The sequence below is a fragment of the Neolamprologus brichardi genome, chromosome 20, assembly GCF_056152115.1.
Source record: "Neolamprologus brichardi isolate AB-2024 chromosome 20, ASM5615211v1, whole genome shotgun sequence".
Lineage (NCBI taxonomy): Eukaryota > Metazoa > Chordata > Actinopteri > Cichliformes > Cichlidae > Neolamprologus > Neolamprologus brichardi.
The window spans coordinates 29,564,635-29,588,489 of record NC_142123.1 but is presented as its reverse complement, the minus strand read 5'-3'; the positions used below and the strand labels follow the sequence as shown (position 1 = coordinate 29,588,489).

The following is a 23,855-nucleotide window of genomic DNA, read 5'->3' as shown; positions in this document are numbered from 1 at the left end:
GGTTTATTCCAACATTCAGCGAGTTACTCGATCAAACCCACACAATAACCGTGTGTCTGCGGCAGTTCATTCATATCTGCTGGAGATCTTACAAACTTGTCTTTCATCCAGCGAGCAAAGCGGAAGCTGCAGGAAAGGCTCTAAAAACAAGAAAAGCTGCATGAAAAGGCGCCGAGCACAGAGTGATAGAAAGCAGCAGCCCAGCAGCACACAGCCTGTGCTCCCGTCTCTTTTCTCTGGCCTCTGTTCCTTTAATAAACTCATGGTTATCTAGTGTAACAAATGTCTCGCTGCCATCATCAAGTCCAGGCGAGGAGGGAGGAGTTTTTAATGTTCAGTTTGTTCTATGGATCGATGTCTGCTGGCATCGCCTCTCCCCTCGCCTGCACCGTGCGTAATATACTGTACCATTACCAAACGCTTTTTACGCGCATTCCTAACACATTTTAGCCACCGAAAACAAGCCTGCGGGACTGACTGACACGCGTCGATCAACATATGTGGCACTGATGGACACAAACGGATCGTGAAAGAAGAAGATTCGCAGCCCGTAGGAGGAAGAAGAAGGTGAAAGAACGATCCCGATTTAACATCTGTTTCCCCCCTCCACCGCTCTCTCTCAAAACGATTCCTAACTGGATTTTTCTTTATAGAGTGAGAGAGACTGAAGTAGTCGGAGAGCCACAATAAAGACTCACACACACTCTCTGTCTATGCATGGACTATCGTAGACCGCATTCAGTTTTCACCTGGGCACAGTAGTGAACTGCGACTCCAGAAAAAAATGCCACGGAGGAAACAGCAGGCACCCAAACGGGCTGCGGGTAAGAGATTTTTTTTTTTTTGTCAAAAAAGAACCTGTTTTTAATATGAGTGTGAGATTTGTCGATATTTGTTTTACGATTCTGCGAATATAGCGTGTCTACAACACAGGGTTTCCCTTTCAAACTTTTATCATGTGGGACCCCCGAAGAGATACGAATCAGATCCTTCCGTTTAGTAAGAGATTGTCCCGAGGAGCCCATCAGAGCAGGTTTTCTATAAATGTACATGTGGCTATGGGTTACTATGTCCTGTAGAGAAGAACGTGAACGCAGATAAAGTGAATTTAATAATACGGAAATGAAACTAATTCTCATTTCACTCGGGACCTTCTAGAAGCCCAGTGAGGGGGATTCATCAGGGACCTCAGACACCAGTTTTTGGTATCAATTACTGTAAAAAGTCAAATGTTATAAAACAGTAGAGGAAGACTTGCAGCTTTAAGAGCACTTCTGGGATGATTAATTAGATTAATAATGGAAAACACTGGAAAGGGGGGGAAAGGAAGGACAATAAAGCCTTCTAGGTGCCCCCCACCCCTCCAGAAAAAGAAAAAAAATACTCATACCATGTCAAGGGGCATTTATTCATTCATTGATCAGAAACTTTCTTTGCCCATACTTTTTTTTTTTAACCCTCTCTCACTGCATTTGATTTGACCCGCATGAAGTGTGGAGAGGGGCTGAAAGATGTGGAGCTGCTGGATCCGTAGCAGATGAACTCTGTATGAACTCTTCATAATCTTATGGACAAATGGAGAATGGGTTACACTCACTCACACACTCTCTCTCTCTCTTACACACACACAGAGGCACCCATATACACTCCATCCTTGCTGCTGGCAGGCAAAACAGGATGTGCACACTTCCACAACACACACATTTTTACTTTTTGTGAAGCGGGGTAATCTAGTCAAATGCTTATGTACATTCTGCTGTTTGTTAAAGCACACAAACGGCGCTATATGGAGGCCCGTGCGGTGTGTGCTGGAGGCCAGCATGTTAGTTGTGAAACGGTTTTGTAAATGTTTGTGTTTACAGCTTCTCTTTTTTAACACAGCACTGTAGGCAAGCTGAATCTCAGCGTTTCTATCCCAAAGGACCCCCCTCAAAAAATACCACTTAACTTAATTTTTGCTTATGATATTTAAAAAAAAAAAAATCTAAACTACACAAAAAGGTCACAAATGACCTTTGACCACTTTTTAAGCAGCGTTAGCAATTGTGCTATTTAATGTAAATTATAATGTTCCCAAAAAGGCTGCCTCATTACGATCGAGCCGGTGCATTAAAACTAGATTGATCAAGGGTATTTCAGCGTTTGAGGATGCAATTACTTGGTTGTGGTGTGCTGAGAAGTTATCAGTCTTTATTATGGTTGCGGATGTAGCAACCAGATGGTGATTGTTCGCTGCCAATAATAGCGTCTCTTTATACCCGCTTAAGATACTGAGACCCTTATCTGCCCGGCACACTCTCAGTTTACACACACACACACACACAGACACTCGGTGCCATACAGTCGCACACTAAATATTTTTCCCACATTTCAGTCGCCAAAAGCCCTCTTTTCTTAAAAACAATGCCCCCAGTTTTATTCAGAGAACTTTTGAGTAGATGCCTAAGTGATCCCTTTACACGCTCTCAGCTGCCTCGCCTGTACTCTGGTAAATGTGTCAGCCCTATAGAGAAATAAGCCTTCCAGAAGAGTTTCTTCATTGTTGAGGTAATTGTCTCCTCTTTGACAGGCACATTCATCAGTGGCTTAATGGTCAATCAAAAGTTGGCAGGCAGAGTGTTTTCATTCTTTCCTATCCACTACATTAGGAATACTTAATCAAAATGTCTCCCGGTAATGGCTGTGAAGAGTTCATGACTGACTGATCCGTTGTCTGTGCCGATAGAAAATTAACAGCTCGGCACTGGAGAGATGTGGGCCTGCAGATAAACAAATTGTGCATTAATATTTCATCTTCAAGACCTGGGATGTGCTATCAAGCGGTGGAATATTCCTGGGCTGTGTTGTCATTTTTCTCGCATTTCTTTTTTTTTTTTTTTTTTTTCCTCCTGTATTCTTGAAGGCTCTTTGCAGCTGTAACTCATTTCACTTGATGACTTTACTGGGGTTACAGAGAGTGACGACAAATTGATTACCTGGCAGAGCAAGAATGGAGCGAAGAGAGGCGCAGGCTGACAGTCATGTTATAATAATATGTTTAATGATGTGTGGAGGGGGAACAAGGAGAGAGGAGTATTGAAATAAGAGCATGGAAGATGCAAAGGAATAGGTTTCATTTTTTTGTAGGGCTCTTAAAGACGCAGTATCCCCCCCTTGGTAGGAAATAGTGCTTTGCAAGGTGTTGTGAGGGGGTAAAGAAAAAAAATCGCAATTTCCAGCTCGAGCATTTATTCAAAGGACACGCCGCACTCAGGGCTCTTGCATTCTCTACTGGGGATTGTATTATTAATAGGCGTATTTGTAAATGTGAGACCACAGTTGTATCTGATTTACTTCCTTTACATACAGGGTTTGTGTGGTAATTTAAAACGCCAATTACTCACCAGTCCGGGATAGGATGCACTAAACCTTTACTTTATTACTGAGAAAACATCACTAAGGCCGAGGCTATCAGGCTGCAGATTCCAGGATGAAATTTGTGCATCGGCTTTATGTATGGTGTAAACGTAAAGCCCTATAAGTGCACGGGATGCATTTTTGAGTGAAGGGAGCCATATGTTATTTTGCGGCCGTGGGAGTATTCCTCTTTCTGTTTTTTACAATAGCTCTCTGCCTCAAACTGTTAGCCCAATTTGCTGTTAACAAGATAAATTGGAGAACAGACAAAGGCATTAAGTGTTGCAGTGCCAGCTAGTGACTGACAGCAGCTTGTGGGAATTGGCTAGCAGAAATTCCTCCTAAGTGGTTTGTTCAGAAAACATCCTACGATCAAGGCAGATGTTGTTTATCCAGTTTAGGTAGAAAAAGGAAGTCCATTTTGTATGACAAAAACTGCGAGGAAAATGGCAGCAAGTACAAGAGTGTCTTATTGTATTTTTTTTAAACCCCATTACTGCTCTCGTTCTTCTGTATTCACTTGCTTTTGTCTAAAGCCTCTTTTTCTGTGATTTTTCTTACATTTATTTGACTAATTAAGATTTAAAAGGAACGATGGTCTTGCTAGATTGAAGTTTTTTCGATAATTTAACTGATCTCGTGCATGTCTGCTTTTTAATATTTATCCTGTGACTATGACTCTAGAGTACAGATTTGACTTTTTGCAAACAATGCTTTTTGACATACTGAGCTTCTCCCCATACTTGATACGGTTGCATCATCAGGCTAAAAGTTAGGAATCCATGCATGGCCCAACATATGGTGACTGCCCGAACCTCTTACATGGTTTTCCAGAGAAAAGACACAGTGCATGGCAACAATGAGGCAAACCATCTTCTTGGCCTTGGAAATCATGTGATTGTTACTGCTAAAAAAAAAAAAAAGCCTCCATGTGCCTTTTTTGCCCTTTTGATACAGAAGATAATGAAAGTTGTTGCAGAATAAGATGAAAAACCTCCCCTTATAATAAAAAATATGTAGTAGTCATTTTGTAACAGTGCTCATTCGGAGTGCAAAACTCTTGTTTGAATAGTTACCAAAAGATATTATCATTAGCACTCATTAAATCAGTGTGTTTTTATGCACCATATCTCTGTGAATTTATTTCAGCAGGGCAAATATTTTGTTTTGATCAAATCCAGCCTTGAAATTTTGTTTTCTTACGAGCAAACCCGACTCTATGTGCACACTTTGTTGCAAAGCTTGCAATTCTCTAACTTGCAGCCGCTCCCCATAGAGATATCCTTTAATAACTTTCTCCTCATCAGCTAGTTTTCTTGCTGTATATTCTCGCCACGGTGGGGGGAAAAAAAGGGAGGGGGGTTAGGATCAAGTCAGGTGGTTCCAGCGTGATCTCGTTGCATTTTCTCCTGCGTGCTAGTTAGTTGACAGGTGTAGATGGCTAATAGTTTGGGAAGGCTTTTGTTTGCGTGAGAGGCAGACAGTGTGGTGCACTGTCTAGGTGATAAGAACCAAGACTCCTGTGCCCTCCAGCACAGTGATCTCTCTCCTCCGCGCTGCGCTCTCCTGTGTGGAAAAAACAGCCTGTTATGATTGGTCTCAAGGCAAGTGCCTGTGCAGTGTTGCACCTCTCTACAGCAACTGCTCATTCACCTTGCCTTCCCTCAGAGACCTGCACTAGTTTCCAGGCAAATGACACAATTTGATATGCCGTTGGGGTGATTCATGTGGATAATGTTTCCATGTGATCATCACTGCAGAAAAGAGACTATTTCTTGTTATGTTTTTTTTTTTTTCCTCATTAAGTCTGACAATAACTGGAATATTGGGAGAGTTTATTGCAAGGAGGCTAAAACTCATTATTTCTGCTAGACATTCCAAGTACAAAAGAAATTATGTTATGGTATTTTGTCCAGGTCCCTAAAGATGTAATGATTTACAGAGGAAAATAGGGAGGAGACTTTATAGCTTTGGTTGTTCATTTATGTGGATTTAGAGGATAAGAATGCAAGGCGAGTTTACAGTTAATACAGTAGCACTGAGGACCTGGTATTGATTACACAGAGGAGGTATGGTGTGTCTTATATGGTTTATGGTAAAGCGGAGTGCAGCTCATATGCTTCGTATTATTGTAATGATATACATTCCTACCATAGTTTATGCCGCTTTGTCAGGACATCGTCTGTGTCCAAGCAGAGTCGAGAAGATGTAAGTGAAGAAATCCATCTTGTAGTTGTTGACCTACATGTGTAGTCAGTCAGAGACCATACGTGTTGGCCATATGGTTAGGAGGTTTTTATATACAATCACAGCCGGATCAGGTTAACCTAACCTGAGAGGCTTTTCAAAGCTCTTAACATATTATGTTTCTTAAAAAGAGGTCCTCTCCAGATTTAAAAATCACATCTGCTCAGGTTTCAGGGGTGGGGACCATCTGGGGTTCCTGCGCTGCTTTAGCTCAGCAGCAACGTGGCTGATCGTTTCAAGTAGAGAAAGATCCCCATTTAGATGTTTTTCACCGGTTCCTGCGTTAAAAGTTTACTTTAACTTATATCATATATCTTGCAGTGATGTAAATGCCCAGTAATGAATGAATATGACATTTCACTTCAATATGCAAGCGCAAAAAAAAAGCGAAAGCATTAATCTTAAGTTATCCGCGGTGTACCTGATTTGCTTCTTATCAAATCCTTAATGAGCTTCAATTAAGATTTATTATGCAAATTAACCCTCGGCTGCTACTGACTGCAGGAGCAGGAGCTATGACAATATTGTGCTAATGGTGTGATCTGTAACAATTACAAAGGTAAGCTGCCTTCACAGTGCATGCTCCACGAGCCTCTGAGAGGTCAGACCACTAAATATGCGTTCAGGTGTTCTGGAGGTTTGGAAAATTGTTTATCAAGTCTTTATTAATTAGTCTTTTCGATAGCAGTAGATAGAGATGTGATTGTTTCCCTGATATGCGACGTGTTCACAAGCATCGCTGCTGCTTATAGCTGCTTGTTTTTTTTATATAGTGTTTGCCAGTATATGTATTTATTTAGCTAAACGTAAACAAAGGCAGGCAAAGGGTAAAGGAAATCTGAGACTGTAAACCAAAATAAGTTGGCGGAGCTTAAAAAACAGGCAGCCAGCTGTATTTATTAAAAATGAAATATTTTTTAAAATAAAAAAAAATATTCAGCTGTTTGATTCCAGCTAAAATCAAATGCTCATTAACTGAAACTATTTCAGTGACTATTTCTCTCTCTCCGTCTCTTAAACACAAAATAAACGCGCAGCATTGTTATTCCAACACTTAAGGCCCGGACAGGTAATGTGTCTAATTATCTCATCAAGTTAATTAGTGGAATTAATATTCATTACTTTTTGCTCTTGCGTTAGGAGCTTTCTTTTCACGTCGAAACGAATGTCAAAATGTACACGTGCTGGTCATCAACTCAGCAACTTCACCCGTGCTTTTACAAGTTAGCTGTTCTGACTCAAAGATAATCAAATCGTAAGCGAGACACTAAATATCCCGTGGGGAGAAAAACAAAGAGCTCGGAATGACAGAACATCGTTAATGTCCATAATCTGCTCTGCAAACCCAGAACCTTATCAAGAGGCCCGCTCTGGACCCTGCAGTATTCATCCACAGTATAGAGCATACCACCCACAAACACGCACCAAATAAGTACAGTGATGTACACTTCTAAGTGGTAATTACCTCATTAACTCAAAAAAGAAGAAAATGTCACAAGAAAATCTACATATTTATGTTAGTTGGGTTTTTTGTTTGTTTGTTTTCATTTTTATTTAATTACTTTGAGTGGCTGGGTTTACCTTCACCTTTACTGAGATACACATTACAAGCAAAACTCAAAATGCTGGCATACAGCCAGGCTCAGTGGGCATGGGTTTCATTTGAACTCTGGATGGGACACATTAGTCAAGGTCCTGGTGGTCCTGCCACAGGAAATTTCAAACAGTCCGTATTATGCATTCCAGCAAATCTTTATGTACAAAATTTTCCATTTTCTGCATTCATGTAAAGGGATTTTTCCTTTATTTATATAAACAAAATACATATTTTAACAACTATACCAAATAAATTGCAATTATTTGTCATTGTTTAAATAATCCTGAATCCTAAGACACTCCAAATACAGGCCTGATTCACTCTTCTGTCCTTTTTGGTGTATTTTGTTGGGGGGATCAAATAGTTTTAACGTGCATGTGGCACCTGTTCATATTTCATATCTGCTCATGTTAAAAATCTCTGCACGATGAAAACATGTGGCACATATGTATCTTTGTTTTGTGATCCTCTTTGTGGACTCTCAGTAGCATTACATGTATTTTTTCAAAGTAAAAGTCTGTGCAAATGCATTTCTTCTAAATAGAGGATGCATCTTTTGTGCCACCCCCCCGACTGAAATCCACACCTGTGCCACAGCCTTTGAGGTTATGACCAGAGGAATTGCTGCTGGACACTTTACTCTAGCACTGCATGAAGTTGTGAACCTTGCACCTCGTGTAACTTCATTTACCACGAGGCTGATGGCTTCCTGACAGCTTTATAGCCTACGTGTTTTATGAGTCGTCATGCAGCACAATTACATAGGAGCTAATTTGATGAATCAAGTCAATGTTCTGCCGGCTCTGTTGACCTTGGTGGCCTGTGATCGTCCGTCTCTCTTCGGGGGTCATGCAGAGGCTTTCGCATTTTGTACTATTCGGTTACTGTTAGGCAGACAAAGAAAAATAGAATTAACTCACACTTCTTATTATTGCCAATTAGGTTTGTAATGAGAAATTTTCTTGCCTTGTTTTAAATGTCTTTGGTAAACTTTCAAATGAATCAGTTAATTAGCCTATTTTGTATTCCATCGTATTGGAATGCAAAATGATTCCTGTGTTTCTGATCTTTTTCGTTTTAATACACATTATATAGACTCGGTTGTGGAAAACAAGCTGAAATGTCATTTGGAGGTATTTTGTAATCTTCATTCTATAATTAACTGCATTTAAACACCTTAAATTGTCTAATTTATAACCGATGTGTTTCAGTGGCATGACCGCAGGGACCGAATGCCCAAAAAGCAATAAAAGACCTGGCCACAGTTAAGATGGAATAATATAATTTGAATTTTTGTGGATTTTTGTGGATTTTATAAACGATCAAAACATCCCAAAAAAATCTGCTGTAGTCAAACTGTTTTATATTTGAGTAACCACACACTGGTTAGACTATCAGACGGTTTAACGAGATTTAATCAAATGATTTTAATGGTCATCTTACGTTTTACTTGTTACAGATGCAGAAAGCTTAAATTATAAATTAAACACATAATGTAAAGTGGTGAAATAATAACTCATATTAGTCCCACTGAATTAGAAACCAGACAGCACTCTCATGATTCTGTGTTCTTAGTGCTTTCAGTGACGTTATCTAACAAACTCTTCTCGCACTAGAAACACTGATTTAGGGGAGTAGAAACTTCAGCTTGCTAATTAGCACAGCTTTCAAATGCTGAATGGCTCATTTGACAATTTTTGTTAGCAGTAGACGCGTTTTAATGTCAAACTGAATGTAAAGTGACAGGAATAAAGAGTTTGTTTTTTCTTCGTGGCGGGGGGTCCAGTGGATCATGCACTCTATTAAACACATTACCATTCGGCCCCGTGACACTTTGAGGTGCAGATTGGCTGAAACCTAAACGTGGTCGTGAATAAAGAACGACAGTAAAGTTTCCACTTTACTGTGTAACTAATATTTCGTGTTTTTTTTTTTAATTATTATGGTGATATTTCTATTTTGCGTTATTAAAACGGTCCCCAAAAATATTGTCAAATAAAAACCAATCAGTAAAGCGCTTCATTTTTCTCCACATACATAAAATTTGTCTATTTTTGTCGACTGAGTAATATTAGCCACAACCTAAGCATCCTGTACATCTTTACAGAGCGCTAAGAAAGAACTTCCTTCTTGAAAGCATCACCATCATCATCACGGGAGACTCCAAAAGTGGAAAAAAATCAGAAAAACACAAGTGTTTAAAAAAAAACCTTGGAAGCAGATACTTTTTACCTGTTTGCCATAAAACCAAGAGACATTGCTTGGTAAAAATACCAAACATTTTCTTTGTTTTAGCTATACTGCTGTACCTAAACAGTGCCTGAGACTTGCACGGCATCGTGTTAAGAACCTTCTCCTTAGGGCTGTGCCTGCCTGTTTGTGTCTACAGTATGTGCTGAGCTAGTCTGTTGAAACAGCTTAATTGATACTCATTAAACAGCAGTGACAGCTTAGGTATCCATGATGAATGTTGAATAATTCTGTTGTACTTACAACTTGATTAAGGAGAAGCACACAACATGTCAGTGTTGTAGCCTATGGCTTGGTCTGTGTGCACTTACCAGCAATGATTTCTTATTGCTACCTGCAGTCTGCCTTTAAGTTAATCTCAAGCATTTGTGTGTGCGTGCCTGAAATAAACAAGTTTTCAAGCGCTACATAAACAAGTATTAGAATTTCGCACGAGGATTAAAAATAGTTTTTACTTCATTTGACTTTGATTTTGATAGATTTTGCCGAGAGTGCAACACCAACCAATATACTTCATCTATAAATGTGAATAATGTTGACTTTTCTTTGTGTTTATTCAGCCACAGTCTGGCATTTTCATACAATAATAAAGTCAATGGATGTCAGGCAGATGAAAAATGTGCATCTTGTATTATTTCTGTTAGAAATTAAAGGCAATTGGAATTGGTTCAAAATTGACTGTCTTTGTAATGAGTGCATGACGAATGGTATAATTTAGAGAAGAAAATGAATGCTAGGGAACCAAAAATATTATTCTGCGGCATTTTATATGCTGTGATATTCCATGAAGATGAACTAATTTCACTAAATACCACATAAAATCTACTCATAATATTTTTCTACAGTATCATAAAACAGTGAGGATCAGGTCACCGGGGCAGATTCAGATTGAGGCAGATTCTCAAGTTGGTGTGATTTGATTTTTAGCGCTGTCTGTTTGTCTTTCTGTCAGCTGACGCAAAAACTACCCGCCCGAATTTGATGAAACCTGGGGAAGAGGTGGATTATGGGAGAAGAAACAGCCTATTACTTCTTGGGTTGGATCCACATCACTTTCTTTTAAACTGGAAGACTAGTCACTGGCTTTGGTATCGGCCTGTGCTCTCTAAGTACCCTTCTAAGGTTTTGTTTGTTTGCTTTCTTTGACAGACTTGGATGAATAAAAAAAAAAGCTACATTAAAATCCTTATCATTTTCAGATTTCGAGGCCTGCGCAGCTTCTCAAATTGCTGACATCTGATTAAACCGACGTTCTGTTCCCATAAGAGAAAAGAAGCCTTTTCTCCATTTTGAGAGTAGATGAAAGAGGGGGAATTTCCGCAGAGGATGGATTTACAACTTTATCCTCACATGATTAATATTACACAGGGAAGTCTTTGTACAGGAAGCAGCATGTCTAATTATGGTCCAACTGTGTCTTGACTGAGAGCAAACAAAGAGGAACTGCACTGACACGTCACACAAACGGTTCATGCGAGTGCGGGGTGATGTCATCGTCACCCAGATTTCATGATGCTAAGCCCGCAACTGATTGAGCAACAGCACAAGTCTGGCTTTCAGTATACTACGTCCAGCTGGCGACTGCCTCCTAGAAACTCTGCGGGCATATGGGTTTAGCTTCAATAAAACCCACGGCCGCCGGTGACGTGCATTTCCTTCTTTTTCATGTTTTCAAGGTTACGCATTTCCACCAAACGCATAACCTCACCACTTATGACCTCACTGATGATAACTACAGTATGTCCACATTCGCCGTACTGTTAGGAGCAGATGCAGATTCATCACGCTCGCCCCCTCTGCAAGAATTCCAGGGACTCCATGTCCTCCCACGTTTGCCTGTTCATCATATATCTCAGCCCAGACATTCAAGAGGTTGCTAGCCAGGCCAGCCATAAGTCTTCCTGTCCATCAGGACGGCACCGTGTTTCTCTGCCGGATTTTCAGCTGTTACTTGTAAACCAGAACAGCATTCTTTAGATTAACAGAGTGACAGGGAGGCCTCTAAAAGCAAACTATAATAGTATGATATGTTACAGTCGTATTTTATGGCTTTTAGCGTGTGAGGTCGTGCGTGTGCGTGTGTGTAGACAGATCAGCTTAAGGATCTAATAGGCCTGCATTGCACCTCGGGGAGTGTAGAAAATAATGGTGCTGTGTTACCGCTGTTTATCATTAGGTTGATAATGGTAACACGTGCACAGCGCAGGAAACCTGGCCGCACCTGGTCGTCGTCACAAGTGGACATCACGTGCGAGGTTATTCTTCTCGTTCTTTTAGTTTGTTTTTTTTTATATTTAATAGTTTATTTTTGTCATGAAGTGCGTCTGGCTGCAAAAAAAAGGTCAATGATATAGAACTAACTGTCAAAATAAGTTGTGTTCAATCCAAAACCGCTTAAGGTGTCAAGGACACGTTTTCCTCCCTCCCATATCCTGACAAACATTGAGTCAGCAATTGTCTGTTGTATTTTCAGTACTCTCATGCCCCCACCCCCCCAGGCCATTTTAAAGTTGTAGAAAGTGGTCATTTTCTCCGTGTCAGTGGGAGGTCAGTGCTGTGGCAGTCAGCAAAGCTATTCGGTGTGGTGAAACAGAGTCTATTGGGAACCTTAAAGACATTTTGTCCGGTGTAGTCGCCTCTCACTGTGTGTCTTCACGCCTGTCTCTTTGTACTCCTTGTGCTCGTAGAAAGTCTAAAAGAGCTCGAAGCGTTTGTTGGATTGCTTCCAGAGCTCCAAACTTTTATTCTTGACACCTAAGACTACCCAGCTGTCAATTTTAAACCTGCTTATTAAACTGGCGTTTGTATGAATCTTGTCGAATATATCCATTTGCACGGCTTTGCTCCGTCTGTGTGGTCACTTGTCCTTGTGTCAAAACTACTTCTTGTTATACCCAGCTCCTATTCAATGTGAATACCTACCTGTCCTTGCAGCTCCCTGTGTTGGTGACTGACATGTCCTCTCTGTGCTGCGTACTGTATCCCTGGTAACTGTCGCCTGGGGCCCACTCACTCATCCCTAAAATGTAACAGAGGTCACACACAGATCATTGCTTTAGCCAAAGGGCCTGACTTTAATACAGAGTGACCTGCACAGGACACAGCGGTACAGCAGCTGGTCAGTGAATCTGGAAACCTGCTCCATCATCAGTATTATAGAGAGTTTGATTGTGTTGAAACCTGACCTGGATGAGAGTGAAAAGCAATCCAATACATGAAATACTAACATTAATATAATATTATTTTGATATCAAAGAAATATAAAAAAAATAAATAAGACATGCCTTTGATTTGGTCACCTACTAGTGAATATTTATTTACTACAAAAAATCTTCCGTATTGTACAAACCACGCTGACTTAAAATAGTTATATTACCCTGATTCTGTCCAAAAGTATTTAAAGGTGACCGCTTTGTAGTTGCAGTTGCTCATGGTACTAATGGCACACTAAGTAAGCCATGTCTGATTAATTAACTAATTAAAGCTGAAGATATCAGTTGTCATCTAAGTGATCCTTTTGACAGCTCCCCATCTGCACTATAGCTAAAGAGCTAACATTAGTTAACGTTGTAACTGCACAGATTGAGATGTTAAACGAAGGCTCAGCGTTACATGTGTGGAGATCCACATTAAAAAATGACATTTTTAGGTTTATATCTATTTAAGAATGTCATCGACTGTTGTTTAAATACTGAAAATACACAGTAAGCTCCCGTGAGACTTTTCTGTAGTCTTCTCAAACATGAAAATGATGCACTCTCTGGGAAATATTGAGACGGGACTGATTAATTTTCAACATTGATTAAAAAAAAACCCAAATACGCAGGTTAAGTGTTTAAGGTGGTCCGTCCGGCTGATGCTTACGTGGTTAAAATCTTGGGAAATTCTCCAAACTTTTCAGAAAAGCAGTAATATTGTGACCTCTCCTTGTTTTCATAGGTTTGGGGTTTTCAGACCTGATGCGGTCTTCCTCGGTCTATTGAAGTGACAGAAATATACGTTTCAAGCATTTTTTAATTTTACACAACTTTTCCTCCCACTTTAATTTCGACATGCCCGCAACAGTCACCGAAGAAAGCCAGCCGATATTTTCCATATGTGCGAGATCTTCAAGTAATCTATAATCTTTGGTACAGCACTGGCTTGCGGTTTGAGTGGGGTCAACATCACCCTGCCCTTGTTGCTGTCTAATCAGCGTGTGTGTGTAGATGGTGGTGTAGTGGAGGCGAAAGCAGTGAAAAGAGACATCTGCTTCGAAACTTCTTTGAAGAAGTTGTTTTGAGCCTTCTGCACCTCCTTTCTGCATAGCCTCGCCTCTCGTACTCCCTTGCTTTCTGCAAACTCCGTCCACATATTCCCTCGCCTCCTGGATGTGACACCATCTGTCCATGTGAGCCAAAAACCTACGCAAGTCCTTTCAAAGTTTGTTAATCATTCGTCTTCTTTCATGTACGTTTGGCTCTCACATCAGCGCACCGTGATCTCGTTCTTGCCTAACTGCCATTGTGACCACACGGAGTGCAGATAAGGCCCATTTTATCCCACGGCATGAATATTTCCTAAACCTAAACAAACAGCGACTCAAAATTAATATAACAATAAAAGAAAACTGGAAAGTAGTTAAGTAAGTACTTCTAGCTTTTAGCAACAGGAAGATGGCGCAAATGACCTTGCATGCTTAAATGGCATTAAACATCCCATAAGTAACCTCATCATTATGAAGAGTTGTTGCAGTACACTTCATCCATATCTTATTTTGTAATTTCATCTTATGAAATGTAGTTTAGCTCAGTCCTTTTACATGCTGCGTGTACTTTTCCGCCTTGAAATCTGTTCTAATCCCTAACCAGGAATTCCCGTCTCCCTCAGTGAATTAGCTGTTGATGTGGCGGATCAGTTTTACCCAACTTCCAGGGGGCGTCCTGACTCTCCAGCCTCACTGAGGCTAAGACTGATCTTCGGCTGCTGCCTCAGTGTGTCTAAACACTTCTATTTTTCTAAAGCCTCGCCTGCCACATCCTCACGTGGCACAGCGAGGCGAATAGCACTCGTTGGTGCTTTATGACTATTTACAGAGTGTGATAACAAAATGTATCTCTTCATTCTGAGACTTGTGACTGAGGGTGACTTTGTAGTGTTTGCACAGCTACTTTCAGATTGTCCCGCTGAAATATGAGAATTAACCTGAGGTGCCACACGGGACTGTTTTAGCTGGAGCTTATTGACATCTTTGTGTCTTTAAAAAAACACTCTTTGTATCAGTCGGATTTCTGCTCATTGAAATTTAGCTCGCTAAGAGAGAGATGTTGCAAGGGCCTTTAACTCATCAGCCTCTGAGCGCGCAACCTTTTTGCTTTCTTTCTTTGAGTCGTTCCTGGGTTTTTGCATGTGTTACAGTTGTGTTTGCATGTGTTTCTTACATGCTTCGTGGCAGCCCTCACACCCTGGCAGCGACCCAGCTGAAAAGTTCCGGTACTGTCCAGACGCATCCTTTAGGGACCTCATCAGCCCCTGAATTTCCTTCCCCTCACGCCTGAGGGCATCCATATTCATTTCCTCCTCTGATTTGGGGAAAATGATGAAAGGCTGGCTTTTTTCCCATCTCTTATTTCCTGCCAAGGTTGCCTGCATTTTAATGTGACGTAAATCTGCAAAGACCTGCAAACATGCTCCCATTTGGACATGGCCAGTTCCATGTTATTAGTATCATGCCATATCAAAAAAAAAAGAGGAAGTCCCAGGGTTGTTAATGTTATTGTAATACGATTCCTTAAAACTTTAGTGTGCATCAGTACGATAATCCATTTTGTTATAAATCTAGCTCGTAGTTAGGCTCAATTACTCCAATTTCACTGTAAGCTGTATTTACCTGTCTTTTCCATAGGTCTGTTTCTCATAAAATGAACATTTCATTCACTCCTAAGTTATGAGTGCTTGATGATATCATGGAGATAACTGCACTGGTTTGAAATAAACCTGTGATTAAGCTGGTGGGTGGGTATTTACTCTTACCGGAGACAGGAAATGAATGTTAATGAAAATAACAGTCGCGTACAGTAATAACCCAACTCTGTAATTATTGGCATACTTTGATGATGCCATATATACTCAACACACACATGCGCCTACTTAACTAAACCTCAGGTAGACTATTAGCTCCACTAGCAGGATCCTGCCCTCCGCTATGCACGACAGTGCTCAGGGTGGGGAGGCCTTGCCCAATGAAGGAGCGGGCTTTCAGTTGCCGAGACAACCCTAAACACACATGTACACAAAGGAAAGGTCCCACTGTGAGAGAGGATCATCTCCACCTCTGGCTGGATAAAGAGCGCTCCACACACTGGAATGCACTCCTGCCCTACAGGCGTATGCAGCAGTGTGTATATACAGTTCGCGAGCATCCCACACACCATTCATGGAGTTTATACTTACACCCAGAATGCTGTGTTTGTGTTGCCCTGTATTTAACAGCAAAGCACATTAACAGGTATTAGAAAAACAGCACTGTGTTTTGCTTGAAATACGAGGTGAGATTCTAGCTCCTAATAACAAACCTGAGATTTGTACCAAACACAGGAAGTCGACCGTAATAAATTATTAATCACGAAAAGCTGTTTTCAGACATTTAAAAAAAAAAAAAAAGAATTATTATTACAAAATTGAATCTGAAGACTTCTCGTTTTGTCTCGTGTCGTCACCGCGACAGCTCAATCTCAAAGATGGCACTTGATGGTTTTCACTAGTGAATTTAGAGCGCTCAGAACTTCATCCGTATTGTTTGGCTTCAAATCTGGGCCACATATGATAACAGAATTATCCCTCTCTACAGCAAGTGTGTGGAAACTCATGCAACGGTCTGTCATCTGAGGTCTGCAAGATGCAAAATAGCTTGTGGCTGTGGGTGTCTGATAGACCTCGGTTTCTTTTATGGTGCAGCTTCAACTCTACGCAGAGAGAGTGTGGGCATGTATCACTCTGACCCAAGCACACTTTTAATGCTGACTGGTGCAGCAAAGTAGTTTGTGTATTGCAGCCGGTGCCTCTTTCACCACGAGTGCAGGTTATATTTTGGTGGACGTGGTGTCACCTGTGCATTTTATATAATGCCTTTTCAGAAAGTTAATACACTTTGTGTGGCTGCGGAGGCTGCGCTTTTGTTAGAGTGTTTGAGCGGTCAATTAAACTGTTTTAAATGGGTTAACTTTTTCCACATTTCTTTATATTAATAAAATTCTTACTCTAGGCTGTGCAGGTCAAGTTGCTCCAGGATTACACACACACACATATATATATATATATATAAAGGAACTTAATGTTAGGCCATCTGGAAAATACAGCTTTTAAAGAGGGTGAGTAAAACTTAAGCGCTGCAAAGGGACACAATTCAGCTAATTGTAAACAGCTGCAGGTGATATCACCCTTCAGACTGCAGACAAAGCAGGGCTAAAAAGTCCTACTGAAAAGCTCCCAATTTAAAAGAACACTGCAATCCTACTGAGGAAAATATAAAGTGTCTGTTTTAACAATAAATGTTACCAATTTACTCTGTCCTCAAGTGACAAATGTTTTTTTTTTTGCAAACATTCAGGCTTTTGCACTGCAACATCCTACAGGCAGAAACCCCTACTGAAAAGCCCATTAGAATCAAATGAATGTCAAATTCTGCTAAGTGTTTGCACATGACAAACATCTAACATGGCTAATTGCAGATAAGTGTCAGGGTGAAATGTGTTTTGAGCCTAGGATGGTGCAAAACGGCGTCGTGTATTTCTGTTTTAGTATAGTCGTGATAAAGCCGAGGTTTGGAGCAAATGTGCCACGAGATTTCCTTTGGAAAAGCAGAGACGTTTGTCTGCATCTTCGGTGTTTGTCAGCGTTGAGTCATTGTGGTTGTTAAGGTCATTTAAGAAAGAGCAAAGTTAAACGCTTCTCATGTCTCATGACCGACATCTGCATTTCTTGTGAAAATAAAAAGAAAGCCACATACTGCACGGACTGTTTGTAACGAGAAAACAAGTCCTGGATTTATTTTCCTTACACATTCGGTGCATTATGAATTAGGGTGTCTGCAGGTTATGAAACAATTTATTCATTTCCCTTAAAAAGGCCTCAGAACCTGTTAAAATTTTTAAATTTTATTTACCAAGATCTTGATTTCTTTTTCTCTTGCCTAAAGGCAACAGAGTTAGTTAATTTTTTTTTTACGTGTCAACTGTCAAGTGACATTACACATCCATACACTTTATGTGAGCCTGGTGTGATCGTTGATTGTCTGCACACGAGTGCTTTTGTTTTATTTTGCTGCTGCCAGCTACAATAGCAGCTCATTAACTCATATATATGTAAGTATGTGTCACATCTTCCAAAACCTCACCAAAGTACTTTAATTGGTTAATCCAGTTAAACATTATCTGAGTGCAGGCTACGCTTAGTGAATAGTTATATATAGATGTGAAAATTGGATGTAAAAAGTCAATATGTTTGTTGTTTATTTAAATAAATTACAGACCTTATTAACTCTACTTGGAATTAGTTGGAAAAAAATCTTTTTTTTTTTTGCAATTAGTTGATTATTTGATGATCAGAAATAAACTATAATTATATTAATACATTCGTTAAGCAAAACATTTAAAAAAAAATCCCCCTGCTGTGATTTTCAGCTGTTACTCTAATGCTATTTGAATTTTGAATAATTGATCACTTAACCAAAGCAGTTTAACAAATAGATTCACCGTCGTGCAGCCTTAGTCTGTCACAGTTTTTTTTTTTGTCTCAGCTGTAATGACTCCCCCTATTTCACATTGTGTTCCCGTGTCTGTTTGTGCTGGAGTTGTAGAGCTTCCAGTGCTGTAGTAGTGCGACTGGGCACCATCTTGTGTCCTGAGCAATAGCAGCAGGCTGTTCCGTGGCAGCACACCAGCTGCCTGTAGTTTAAGGGAAGAGGCACTGGGCTGGCCTATCTCAGATTTGGGTCTCTTGAGTTATTGACCCTCGTTGATAAACCCCTCTGAATGACACGGGCATAATTCAGCCTAAAAGTTTGCACTGTCACCGGGATGAGCTCACTGTCTTCGCTGAATATATGGGTGCAATTTTCGAAATAGGTTTATAGCAATTCTTGAGAGAGGAGGGCGAGATAGTGATATTACTGACTTTATCACTGCAGCTGAGCAGCATCTAGCACCTCGGTATCTCTCTATCCCTCCACTGTAGAGCGGCGAGGGATCACAAAGCACATACATTGTCTGTATTACTAAAGCAAAAAAAAAATAGAGTCCAGCTCCTAATGGGGGGGCAGGGAAATGATATGTCATTATAACAGTAATGCTCTATTATCCGCTCTTATCATACACTTACATGTTTTTTTCTTCCCTCTGGTTGGGTTTTACATTTACTTTAGTTGTATCCTAACTCAATAAATGTTGCATTGTTTGTCTTCTTGCAAATGGATCTTGCTTAGTGGCTATCTGGATAAGCATGTGGTGTGTGGTGCGTTTTATCAGATGGACAATTTGCTTTGAATTAGTATTCAAGTGCAGTTTCTTATGTTGCCATTAAGGGCTCACTTTACTGATTTCCTTCTCAAGTGATATAATATGTGATCTAATGTGCAATTTAAGGAACGTGATCAAATTTTGTTCAAACTTGTCTGATAGATGGGATTTTCAGTGTTCCGTCTCTATATTTATCCTAAAAATGACTTCTTGAAGTGAGTGAAATAGAATCACACTGAATGTAATTAAATAATGTGAGACTTGTTAAGCAATAGACAAAATAATGAGTCATTCTGTCTATAAACTGCACCTTTAATCCCATTTAATTTTTCCCCCCACCATCAGGCTGCATTCTTAATGTACTTTGTCAGTGTAATGTGAACAGCTCATTGTTGAAAATTCACCGAATCTCTTTTTCTTCCTTCTTCCTTTTTTCGTTTCACGTGTGGAGACAGAACCTGAACCCATAAGAATCTAATATACTGAGCCCAGTATAGTGCATCCCATAAATTGATTTTGACCCAGCCTTTGAACAAAAGGAACACTGTTGCATTGCCATCCACGGCTGATGCCACTCCCTCTTTGGCTCACGCTGAATACTCTCCTTTAATAGTGTGATGGGTGGTAGCTGACTGAAAAAAAGTGCCTTATTTAGTTGGTTGGGGAGAGGTAGGCAGAGCAGGGATGGGGTTTCTGTGACTGGCACCGATCAATCACTCTGTGAGGGGAAGCTAATGAAGCAGGCTATGGTTTATTAAAGGGTTAGCAGAGAAAAGATTACTGCAGGGCCCAGGCTTCCCAGAAGCCCAGTGAAGGAGGATACAGTGCATCGCTAATGGTTAGGGGCTAGCCGTAAAGCAATCAAGGTGTTTACTATAATCTGGCTCCTATTATGTGATCTATTATGTGGGTGTGAATAAAGACGGTGTTGAAATGTGTCTTTTGGTTGAAGTTGAAGTCAAAGCAAACATTACAGCGCTAAAAAATATTGCTGTTTGCGATCAAATTGACACAATCTGTGGATGCCAGATTGCAAATTTATGGTATAGAAAACACAATCCTTCACAACATGTGACCTCTGCCAGTTTGCCGTTGTTTTGGCATTTGAAAATAGAGCCCTGATTTAAGGCAAACACTCGTCGGATGAAGTCAGTAAAATAACCTTATTCTGAAGAAATATGAGCACGGTGAAACCGAGGCACTCTCTCAGATAGTTTGAAAGACAAATGAGTAGCAGGGGAGTGAAAAATGCAAAGCAGATGTTTTTCTCACCGTTTTTAATGGCAGCAAGACATTACTGATGCCATTACAGAGACCTTTTATGGCTTCTTTTAATCCCCTGGCCTGCCTGAGGAAAGGAACCCCTTGTGGTGCAAAGTAGCCTCTTTACTTCGGAACGACAATTTGAACCCATTTCCAACTCACTTCCCTAATCTGCCACAGGGTTTTACATCGCTTCCTCTGTAATTATTCTGCTCTGAAATCAAAGCTAAAGAGGCATTAAAATGCACCTCCTAGGTAAACATATGCTGCTCATCATATAGGGCTTCACTCAAAAGTGTCTTCAGTAACAAATAGTTCCAAAATCCCGCAGCTTGGGCATAGCTTTGCCTCCACGCTGCAACTTATTTCGGTCATTTGGTTCACGTTTTCAAAACAAAGCAATGCCTTATAATGAGATCCGATAACTGGCTTCTAACTCCGGTTGCACATTGGAGGGCTTGATTTACATGGAGTGTAGTGGCCGTTGTCTGCTTCGTGCATCAGGCCCAACCTGTAAAGCTCAGAGGACCACTTACAGGGGTCTGGTTAGGGGCTAAAAATGAGGAGGAGATGAACTATATGGCTCCGTCCCGCAGTCCAGCCGACAGTATATCAGCGGAATCGCAGCTGCATGGGTGTGTATGTGTGAACGCTCTGCCCATAAATATCTCCCCCAACCCCAGCCCCCCCCCCTTCAACCCACCCCAATGGGGCCTCTCTGATGGTGATGGCGAAAGGATGTCGCTGTCTGGGTGATTGAGTGCTGCTGGTCCTGGCCCTGGGCACATCCCTGCGCTCTGAGCCCAAGTGGGAGGCCTACTGCTGAGCGCTGGCCTGAAGGGACTAGCCTGAAGGCGAGCAGCCGCACAGCAGCAGGATGTGCCTCTCCTTCTGTCTCTGACAGAAGAACACCAACTTGGTGTAACAGCTTCATTCGCTATTACCGGAACAGGCAGTGGAAAGTATTTAATTAGCCTGATGTTTTTAGTTTTAAAGCAATCTATCTATATGATGTATCTTATATTTATATATACATGTACAGCAGCCTTATCTGAACTTGCGCCCCATCTCTCTAAGCCGTTGTCATCCTCGCTCACTCAGAAATCTGAAATAATCAAGGCGCGGTAATTAGCCTCACTTGCTGTATTGTAATTGGGGGCAGAAGGAGGTTGCTCGTTCTATATTTTTCCCCTCTTTGGTAATTGCAGACTTTAATGTGCCCTCTGTTTAATTTCTATATATGTACACATATATGGAAGCTGGTTCCCATAGATGCCGCTGTGATTTTAATGCCGTGGCTCTTGTGCCTTTCTTCAGTCATCAGAAGCTCCAGCGTTTTTGAGAGAGGGGAGAGTTCATTTTGGAAACCCACTGTCTATTCCCTTTTTGGGTTTCAGCGCCGTCAGCCTTCCCACTGCCTCCACCATGAGATCCTTGACACTGTCCAGGTCCGTCCTACTTGGCAAGAGGGAGAGCTACAGAGAAAGGCAGAGTTTATTTCCTGTTCTTGTGAATCATATATCAGTACAATTCCCCTCTGTGCTGTTTGGCAACGGCGGAATGACGGGTGTCATTTATCATACGGACTGAAAGAGGCTGTGGGAAAAGGGATTTGAATTCTTCTGGAAGTGTGTGGACTCTCCTTAGCGGTGAATCATTAAACGGAGGAGTTTTTCAACAGGGATATGAGTAACTCCTTTGCACAGCTACTTTGTTCCCCTGTTTCACTGGCTGGCTCAGTCATTAAATGTCTCAAAAATAAGATTTACTGGTTTTATATAAATTGTGAAGGGACATGGCATTTAACTTGTAATTGGGGATTTTGTCCTGCTGAATCCATTAAGTCACTCTTCAGTCTTTGGTTTGATGCAGCTTCGTGCTCCCACTTTGCACGAATTATATTTAAGCTAATTTGAATTTACAAATTTGATTAGCACTGCATTTGTCAGCTTCTTGTTGTCCTGCTAAGTGATGACATTTTCATCTTCACCATACGGTTATTTTCTTCCTCCTTCAGGTTCTGTTGACTGGTATTTAAGATTGTGCTTTATAAACATTTTGTGTTCCTTTGGATTTTTCTCTTCACTTGTCAGGGACGGTTACTATTTCCCACATTTTGAGCTGGGTGATCAAAGAAAACGACTTTTGATAAGGCTGTCACCAGCTCTTCAGCTGCACTGGCAGAAATAAACGTGTCAAGCTTTAACTTATCCTCTGAAAAACATACTCCCAACCCCTGCTGCTCTAATTGAGTGTAACTCCCAGAAACCTGTGAACACACATGCAAAACTGAGCAGATCATAAATCAGGCTTCTATAGACAGCCGCTGCCCTCATCCCTCCCCAAAGGAGCTACTGGTTTCCATAAGCTGCCCAGAAATCAACCTCTCCTTTATGATATTTTTGCACCCACCATTCTTGGGTTTTTTTTTTTGTTCTGAAAGTTAGTTGAAGTCCTCATCGCATGAAAAGTGTCAATAAGGTATTGTATAGGGAAATGGTTCTTGGTGTGTTTCAGCTGTCAGCAACTGTTAGCTGTCTCTCATGTGCAGATCACAAAGTTAAATGTGCTGTCAGCAAGTCCTCAGCTAGAAATAGACGTGTTGAGGTTAGCCTGAGAAGCACCGCCACCCCCTGCTGCCCAGTAGAATGTGGATCCATCAAACAACGTGAACACATATCAAATCTGAGTGTAGAGGTGTAATGAAGTACATTTTCAGGTTTCGAGGTGTTGGTATCTGCTATAAAACAAAACGGTTCAAAGCTGCCTTTGGTCTGTCTTTGTGTAGGCGAAGATAAACTCCATTGAAAAACACCTCTGATATCGATGCTATTTTGTAATCTTTACCTTTAAAGCTGCAGCTTTATTCGATGCAGAGGTCTGGACTGCCTTCCGCCTTGCGGAGGGTAATATTTTGATGTTTTCTGAACCCAAGCTCTGAGTGCATGACCCCTCCCAGAGGCCCTGAGTCCCGGGCCAATATCTTGACATGTTAGCCTGCCACCGCCTGCTAAAGAAGAGTGTAGATGCCCCTGAGGTAAATGAAAACATTTGGTTCTTGCCAGACCTGTTCACATCTCAGCTGGGCCACATGAGCTGGCAGGTGACGCGTGTACTGAGGAGAATCGGAGACCGCAGCGGTGGCCTACTTCTTTTCTCCCACACAGGCCGTCTAGGCCACAACCCAGAAACACAGATGAATATGTTCTTGGCTCAGAAAACACCCTGGTGAAACTGACAAAGACTGACCCGCATCCAGGTGAAATTCAGGCGCATTCTTAGCCTTTTTATGCTCGGGGATCTCTTTCATTCACCACAGTGGAGCACAGACCAGCACAGCGCTCGTCTGTTTTTGAATCCTTCTCCTGGGTCAGTAGTTCCTCACCGTTGTGTCTCAAGTTGATCAAATCCCCTCGTTAGTGAATTTAGGGGTTTATTTAGTGGCGGTGCGTTCCCGATCGTCCTCCTTTTTGTTCGGTAATTTTCAGAAATAGACTTGACATTGTGTCACCATCTCATATCAACAACTGCAATTACCACACAATCCACATGCAGGTCCCATGGGGGAGCGTGATTGCAATTAAAAGCATGGGGCAAATGTTAATTAA

The 23,855-nt window shown here is 41.1% G+C and overlaps 1 protein-coding gene across 2 annotated transcripts in view; it reads left to right on the top strand.

Annotated features, from left to right (window-relative positions):
- Positions 1 to 213: 213 nt before the first annotated feature.
- Positions 214 to 23,855, top strand: part of tshz2 (teashirt zinc finger homeobox 2) — a 39,510-nt gene continuing 15,868 nt past the window's right edge. The window contains exons 1-2 of one of the 2 annotated variants that reach the window (XM_087834004.1): positions 214 to 567; positions 654 to 824. In XM_087834004.1, coding sequence (XP_087690130.1) covers positions 785 to 824 — 40 coding nt within the window. In that variant the 5' untranslated portion in view covers positions 214 to 567; positions 654 to 784. Of the gene's footprint in view, positions 825 to 23,855 lie in introns of both variants that reach the window. The other variant, XM_006794013.3, reaches the window with a different exon arrangement.